The sequence below is a fragment of the Erythrolamprus reginae genome, chromosome 1 (genome assembly GCF_031021105.1).
Source record: "Erythrolamprus reginae isolate rEryReg1 chromosome 1, rEryReg1.hap1, whole genome shotgun sequence".
NCBI lineage: Eukaryota > Metazoa > Chordata > Lepidosauria > Squamata > Dipsadidae > Erythrolamprus > Erythrolamprus reginae.
This window is the reverse complement of record NC_091950.1, coordinates 423,617,889-423,626,601: the sequence shown is the minus strand read 5'-3', so window position 1 is coordinate 423,626,601 and position 8,713 is coordinate 423,617,889. Positions and strand designations below refer to the sequence as shown.

General features: G+C 45.0%; 1 protein-coding gene across 1 annotated transcript in view; it reads left to right on the top strand.

Moving 5' to 3' along the window:
- Positions 1-5,504: 5,504 nt before the first annotated feature.
- Positions 5,505-8,713, top strand: part of EFCAB5 (EF-hand calcium binding domain 5) — a 62,743-nt gene continuing 59,534 nt past the window's right edge. The window contains exons 1-2 of the mRNA XM_070735467.1: positions 5,505-5,603; positions 6,938-7,507. Of these exons, the coding sequence (XP_070591568.1) occupies positions 5,524-5,603; positions 6,938-7,507 (650 nt within the window). The 5' untranslated portion in view covers positions 5,505-5,523. The remainder of the gene's footprint in view (positions 5,604-6,937; positions 7,508-8,713) is intronic.

The window sequence follows — 8,713 nt, the reverse complement described above, 5'->3', positions numbered from 1 at the left end:
ACCAAACATTTCAGTTGCTATGCGAGCAAGGTGGTTTTTAAGTGAGTCACACCCAATTTTACACCTCTGTTTGCCAGAACAGATGTCAGAATTGCAGAGTTGGTAGGGACCTTGGAGGTCTTCTAGTCCAACCCCTGCTCAGGCGGGAGATCTTGCCTATACCATTCCAGACAACCGTTAAGCGAAAACGCCTACTTCCTTTAAAAAAAACATTTTTTAATTTTTTTTCATTTAAAACGGAACAGACATACAAAAACACACAAACATAAAAGAAAAATACACTTTCATGGCCTTTGGTTGTTGGAAGCTGGCTGGGAAGCTGCAAAAAAATTGCAAATACAGGTCATCCTCAATTTATGACCACGATTCAACCCAAACATTCATTCAGTGAATTTTGCCACATTTTATGGCCTTTCTTGCCACAGTTCTGAAGTGAATCACTGCAGTTGGCAAATTACCATATTTTTAGTGTATATGTTCCTCCCTAAAAGAGGCTGATAATTTGGGTGGGTCTTATACTTTGAATGAAGCTTCCCCCCCCCCCAAGCTCTAACTAGCTGCTAACAATCTTCACAGCTCTTACCTTGCAGGCTCTTTCATTGTTTCTCTCTGCAAAGAATGTTTTCCAAGCCCTAAATCTTTGCAGGCTTGTTTTCATTGCTCTAACTTGCTCTGAGTAAGTTTCTTTGCAGCCCTAACCAGGTGCTAACGATTTTCCCAGCTCTTACTTTGCAGGCTCTTTCATTGTTACTCTCTGCGAAGAATGTTTTCCAAACCCTAAGTCTTTGCAGGTTTTTTTTCCATTGCTCTCCTTGTTTAGACTGTTTCTTTCCAGGTGCTGACAATGTCCCCAGCTCTTATTGGCTTGCAAGCTTGTTGCTTGTTACTCTCTCAGAATAATTTTTTTAAAATTATTGTGCAAAATAATGTGCAGAAGCCGATCAGACTAAGGATGCTAGCTAGATGATTCTTTTCCCTGTTTTCCTCCACAAAAACTAGGGGGCGTCTTATATTCCAGTGTGTTTTATACTCTGAAAAATACGGTAGTAACCTGGTCGTTAAGTGAATCCGGCTCCAGAAGGGAATCACGCGACACTGCAAGCGTCATACGCATGAGCCATTTGCCAAGCGTCTGAATTTTAATCAGGCGACCACAGGGTTGTGGTTGTAAGTGTGAAAAACGATCCTAAGTCCCTTTTTCCAACACCGTTGTAACTTTGAACGGTCACTAAAAACGGTCATAGAAACATAGAAACATAGAAGACTGACGGCAGAAAAAGACCTCCTGGTCCATCTAGTCTGCCCTTATACTATTTTCTGTATACTGTATTATCTTAGGATGGATCTATGTTTATCCCAGGCAGGTTTCAATTCAGTTACTGTGGATTGACCAACCACGTCAGCTGGAAGTTTGTTCCAAGCATCTACTACTCTTTCAGTAAAATAATATTTTCTCATGTTGCTTTTGATCTTTCCCCCAACTAACTTCAGATTGTGCCCCCTTGTTATATAAGTGGAGGACTTATATAAATTAAATTAATATAGGTATATGTCCACTCTGCTTTTCCAAACATGGTCCTTCAGTTGTTGCCCTTGTCAAGGTTTCTCAGAAGAAGAATCAAGTATTTTGGCATTCTCTAAACATACAACACACAAACACACACACACACACACACATATAGAGACAGCTTTGCTCCCTTCCGCTTTCTGGTTTGATCTGTGTAATCCGTGCCATCAAAAGCCTCGCTGGATGCAACGGAGCAAAAATCAATTTTATTTTTAACCTTTCCTCGTTCGCTTGGCATTGCTTTCTCTCTCCGTCCTTCCTCTTTGTAAGATGAAAACCCGCTTGGCTTACGTGCGGAAATCACGCAACCATGCACTAAATCCGCACACATTTTTCTCCCAGTCTCATTTCTTTGCTATGGATATGGACCCAAATCTTTCCAGATCATGTAATCCTGTCCCTTATTTCCTTCTTTCTTGGCGTGGAAAAGGCTAGCAGTTTAAGAGCCTGGGAACCTGCAATTATTAAAACAATTATTTGAAAGGTGGTTTGGGTTTTAATTTTTTAGACAGCTGCCCTGTTGCCTCTGCCACCTCAATTCCTGCCGAACGAGTCCTCAAATTTAGCCTCTCTCTCGAAATATTCTGTTACGCTGCTCGCATCGAGTCTTTCTTGATTCATCTGGCAAATTTTGAGATTATTCTGGATTCTTCTTCTTTTAGCTATTTATTTTATTTATTTATTTATTTTGTCCAATACACAATGAGGGTTTTAGTGGATATATATATACACACACATAGTAAAATACATGATGAAGGTTATAGAGGAGATACTCATAGTAAAATATATCTAAGAAATAATAGAAAAGAAGATATAGTAATAGAACATATCAATGAAAGAATAGAAGAAGAGATATAGGAATAGAAGAAAGGTATAGGAGATATAGGAGAGCAATAGGACAGGGGACGGAAGGCACTCTAGTGCACTTGTACTCGCCCCTTACTGACCTCTTAGGAATCTGGATAGGTCAACCGTAGATAATCTAAGGGTAAAGTGTTGGGGGTTTGGGGATGACACTACGGAGTCCGGTAATGAGTTCCACGCTTCGACAACTCGGTTACTGAAGTCATATTTTTTACAGTCAAGTTTGGAGCGGTTAATATTAAGTTTAAATCTGTTGTGTGCTCTTGTGTTGTTGTGGTTGAAGCTGAAGTATTCGCCGACAGGCAGGACGTTGCAGCATAGGATCTTGTGGGCAATACTTAGATCTTGTTTAAGGCGTCTTAGTTCTAAGCTTTCTAGGCCCAGGATTGAAAGTCTATTCTCGTAGAGTCTTCTGTTTCGAGTGGAGGAGTGAAGGGCTCTTCTGGTGAAGTATCTTTGGACATTTTCAGGGGTGTTGATGTCTGAGATGCGATATGGGTTCCAAACAGATGAGCTGTATTCGAGGATGGGTCTGGCGAAAGTTTTGTATGCTCTGGTAAGCTACAGTGGCTTCTTCTCATTTCTCAGATCTTCTTTTCTTATTTTTTTTTGGGGGGGGGGAGATATAAAATTTTTCTTTATTTTTCTTTCAACATACAATAAAACAACATGAGCAATAAAAAACACAAAATCAATGCTTAAAATAATAATGAATAATATTTCTTAGATATGTTAAACATTCAGAGAGAGAGAAAAGCGCTAATAATACTTTCAATGTGTACTTTTTATCCTCTTCATTGCTAAGTTAATTAAAACTAACCACACATGATATATTTCATCTACAAATAACAATATTATAAAATCTAGTCCCTTGTGTTCCCTTTTTCTATTTATAATAAAACATAAACATCTTAACTCAATATCTAATTTAATCCTTCCATCTCTGTGTTAACTCCTTATCCAATGCTGCCACCAGTCCTAATTTCATCATCTGGATCTTCTTTTCTTATTTTATTTTTATTTCATTTATTTATTTTGTCTAATACATAATGTAGGTTTCAGAGGATATAATCATAGTAAAATACATCAATAGAAGAATAGAAGGAAAGACGTTAGGAATAATATAGAAGAAATAATCATTGGGAATAATAGAGTTCATATACATGGAACAAGTAGAAATATAAGAGAGACATTAGGAGAGGGGACGGAAGGCACGCTGGTGCACGCCCCTTACTGACCTCTGAAGTCCAAATATCTTCAAGTTGGGAAACACTGGTCTACTATATAAACTATATGTGTATGTACACACACGCACAGCTCTTCTAAAATTATACACATTCAATTATTATTTTTATTTATTTGTTTGTTTGTTTATTTATTTGTTTGTTTGTTTGTTTGTTGGATTTGTATGCCGCCCCTCTCCGCAGACTCGGGGCGGCTAACAACAGCAATAAAACAGTATATGACAATAATCCAATACTAAAAACAGTTAAACACCCATTATATAAAAACCAATCATACATACAGACATACCATGCATAAAATTGTAAAGGCCTATGGGGAAAGTGTATCTCAATTCCCCCATGCCTGACGACAAAGGTGGGTTTTAAGAAGTTTACGAAAGGCAAGGAGGGTAGGGGCAGTTCTAATCTCTGGGGGGAGCTAGTTCCAGAGAGTCGGGGCCGCCACAGAGAAGGCTCTTCCCCTGGGTCCCGCCAAGCGATTGTTTGTTCGACGGGACCCGGAGAATGCCAACTCTGTGGGACCTACTCGGTCGCTGGGATTCGTGTGGCAGAAGGCGGTCTCGGAGATATTCTAGTCCGATGCCATGAAGGGCTTTATAGGTCATAACCAACACTTTGAATTGTGACCAGAAACTGATCGGCAACCAATGCAGACTGCGGAGTGTTGGTGTAACATGGGCATATTTAGGGAAGCCCATGATTGCTCTCGCAGCTGCATTCTGCACGATCTGAAGTTTCCAAACACTCTTCAAAGGTCGCCCCATGTAGAGAGCATTACAGTAGTCAAGCCTCGAGGTGATGAGGGCATGAGTGACTGTGAGCAGTGAGTCCCGGTCCAGATAGGGCCGCAACTGGTGCACCAGTCGAACCTGGGCGAATTATATACATTACTGCGATAGTAAAAACAGACCTGGAGCCCAAAGGGGGGGGGGGGGAAAGAAAAAAAAATCAAAATTTTTCAATCGTACCCATAGGAGCCCATCACTGATCCAGGGGTGAAATGCTACCAGTTTGACCCGGTTCGGGCATACTGGTAGACGATGGCTGGTGGCGGTTCGGAGAACCTGGAGCAGCTGCCATGTGAGGTAGTGAGGTAGTGGAAATGGAGATTCACACCCATCTCTGCATCCACAATGCGTGCCTACGTGCACCCGCATGGGATTTCGCTTCTGTGCATGCAATTTTCAGTGTTTTTTTGCTTCTGCGAGTGAATGTCCTCACCAGGTGTGGGTTGCTCTCCAGGTGTGAAATTTGGCTTCTGCGAATGCGCAAGGGGATGCTCTCGGGCACGAGATTTTACTTATTTTCAATGATTTCTTTGCTTCTGCGTATGCGCAGAAGCAAAAAACCGCCAACCATCAGCAAAATCTCATGTGAGCAAGTGTTGTGTTAGATCTCACTTGCGCATGTGCGTGTGTGCACATGTCAGAGGTGTGGAGACGCAGGCACATCTCCACTTCTGCTACTGAGCCTCCATCCCAACCGTACCAGCTGCAACCCATTACTTCTCCTCATGCGAGATTGAGCTTCCAGCCCATGCACAGAAGCCAAATCGTGTGCCAGTGCATGCCCACCTGCCCACCAGACACACCCATGCACTTGCGCCGGTCTCCAGCACATGCACAGAGGATGAAAAGTGTGCGCTTCTGAGCCGGTTAAGGACCCATCCTTCCCATTCTTTCTTGGTTCTCACAACCCCAAGAGGAAACGACAATGGGAATTTGCTGGCACGCTCACTTTACCCAGCTGCCCGAGAAAGATGGATAGCCCCCCCCCTCCCTTCCAGCAACTGTCGCTTAGCAACCTCAAACATTTACACTGTCGGATTCTCCAACGCGCTAGAAATCCATGCAAGATTGCCGGCAGCTAAAATTAGACAGCCCCGTCATAAATTCTCACATGTTTTCAGATCAGATCTGTCCCAACAGGTAAGCAAAATGAAATACGTGGCGTTTCTTAGCCCGGCGTTCTGGGAAGACGACTTGAAGGGTGCGGAGAGCGGGGAGAGATGTTGGAGTGATGCTGGATTTAAGATGCGTTTCGCAGCTCGAAGGTGGTCACTGAATCTCAGGCAACAACTGTGAAGGGTTAATACCACTTTATAAGGCCTTGGTAAGGCCACGCTTGGAATACGGCATTCAGTTTTGGTCGTCACAATACAAAAAGGATGTTGAGACTTTGGAAAGAGGGCAGAGAAGAGCAACAAAGAGGATCAGGGGATAAATGGAGGCTAAAACACAGGTAGAACGGTTGCAGGAACTGGGCATGGCTAGTTGAATGAAAAGAAGGACCAGGGGAGACAAGATAGCAATGCTCCAATATCTCAGGGGTTGCCACAAAGGAGAGGGAGTCAAGCTATTCTCCAAGGCACCTGAGGGTAGAACAAGAAGCAATGGGTGGAAATTAAACAAGGAGAGAAGCAACTTAGAACTAAGGAGGAATTTCCTAACAGTGAAAGCAATTGGCCAGTGGAACAGCTTGCCACCAGAAGTTGTGAATTCAGTTCAATTCAATTCAATTTATTAGATTTGTATGCCGCCCCTCTCCGAAGACTCGGGGCGGCTCACAACAATAATAAAAACAATATTCCAGCGAAAACAAATCTAATATTAAAAAGCACATAAAACCCTATCATATTTAAAAAAGCAAACAACATATACATACCCAAACATAAATATAAAGAAGCCTGGGGGAAAGGTGTCTCAACTCCCCCATGCCTGGCGGTATAGATGGGTCTTGAGTAATTTACGAAAGACAAGGAGTGTGGGGGCAATTCTAATCTCTGGGGGGAGTTGATTCCAGAGGGCCGGGGCTGCCACAGAGAAGACTCTTTTCCTGGGTCCCGCCAAACGACATTGTTTGGTCAACGGGACCCGGAGAAGGCCAACTCTGTGGGACCTTATCGGTCGCTGGGATTCGTGCGGTAGCAGGCGGTTCCGGAGTGAATGCTCCAACACTGGAAGTTTTTAAGAGTTTGGATGGATGGATGGATGGATGGATGGATGGATGGATGGATGGATGGATGGATGGATGGATGGATGGATAGATAGACAGAGAGATAAACAGACAGACAGACATGGATGGATGGATGGATAGATAGATAGAGTGTCTCGTTTAGCAACAGAAACTTTGGGCCCCATATTAGTCGTATATCGAAGACTACCCATCAGTAAACAATGAAATGGATGTTTATTGAGACCCCACCCTGTGATTGATACCTGTCAGAATCAGATCAATCCTTCCTTTTCGTCTTCCCTTGCAGAGACCCAAACATGGCCACAGACCCAGACCGTGAAAGGAGTCCGGAAGATAACCATCGTGATGACCTGCCCGCCAAAGCAGAAATGCCAAGCCTGGGGGCTCCCCTTCGCTCTTCGACCCCGATGGCCAACGTTCCCTGGAAGTCCGTTTTCCACGAGCGGGTCCAGCCGCGCGCTCTGGACCTGCAGGGCCTCAAGATGGAGAAGCTGCGGAAGAAAACGCTGCAGCAGAAGAAGACCGAGAAGGAGGAGCCGGCGGACAGCTTGTCCCAGGACTGGTTCAACACCGAGTCCATGACGCTGGAAACCCGGGCGTACCTTCTCGACAAGCTCCTGCCCACTCTGGTGCCGGCGGTGGAGAAGCTGTTGAAGGTGGCGGAACGGAAGAAGGCCCTGGAGCCGACGGAGGCCCAGCCGCCCTGCCCCTTCGACCCCATGATCTTCCTGGGGGAATACCTGATGAGGCACAACCCAGCCTACGACCTGACCGCCCAGCCCAACCCCTACGTCCGAGGGCTGAAGGCCATCACGGATCAGCTGAAGGCCCGCGTGCCCGACACAACGATGCACAAGTGAGTAGGGTCCCCCGCTGAAAGGAGCCGGTTCAGATGGGGAGTCAGCTCTGCTAATAAGTGTTGTGAGTGTTCCTTGCCAGCCTCAGGAAGTAAAGTGGTGCCTCCACTTAAGAACTTAATTTGTTCCATGACCAGGTTCTTAAGTAGAAACTTTTGTAAGTAGAAGCAATTTTCCCATAGAAATCAATGTAAAAGCAAATAATGCGTGCAAACCCATTCGGAAAGAAATAAAAGCTCGGAATTCAGGTGGGAGGAGGAGGAAGAAGAAGAGGAGGAGGACAGTTGCTGTCGAAGAAAGAAGGGGAGGGGAGGGGAATTTTAAAAATCCAAAACTTTAAGGCTTTAAAAAAAGGGGGGGACTCTGAGGCGGTGAGGAGGAGCATGTGCCTCCCATACACCCAGCGCGAGGCTGCCTCCCATACACTGCGCCAGAGAGAGAAACCCAGGCAGGCGAGAGGGGGGAAATCTCCCGCTCCTTTGACCGAAAGACAGCAGCTGCTGTTACCTGCTTCCTCTTCCTTCCCATGCTGAAGGGCTCTCCTCTCCCTCGCTCACTTTGTAGCCGGCGGCTTTCCTTCACTGTGGTGACTCCTCAGTTTGGCTGAAGCCAAGTTGATCTGGCTGAGGCAAAGCGCCCTCTTTTGCCTTTCCACGCCCAGGTGCTCCAGGAGGCAACCTCGTGCCGGGTGTGTGGGAGGCGCGTGCCACAGCGACGTGATTTATTCCCTCTCCAAGCACCCAGAGAAAGGAAAATGCTCCGTTTGCTCTGGGCTGCCAAAGCCTCCATAAGCACCACCAAAAGGTCCTCTGGCAGCCCAGAAAAGCCCGAGATGGCCGGGATTAAAGGGGGAATGGCAGGAAACTGGCCGGGCCTTTGTGCTGCTCTCAAATTTCTTGGGAAATTTGTCTGGGGTCAGATTCTTAAGTAGAAACTGGTTCTTAAGAAGAGGCAAAAAAATCTTGAACACCTGGTTCTTATCTAGAAAAGTTCTTAAGTAGAGGCCTTCTTAGGTAGAGGTCCCACTGTATCAGACTCTGAGGATGAGGAAACAGGTTTTAGCTTATCCTGTGTTAGGAAGGTTATCAGAAGGCAGTGGGGAGGAAAGTATAGGAGACAATGATTTAGAAGTTAGTATTGAAAGTGGTTCACCTTCAGATAATGAGGGAATATTTACCAGCCCCTGGGTAAAATCTACCTTCAGG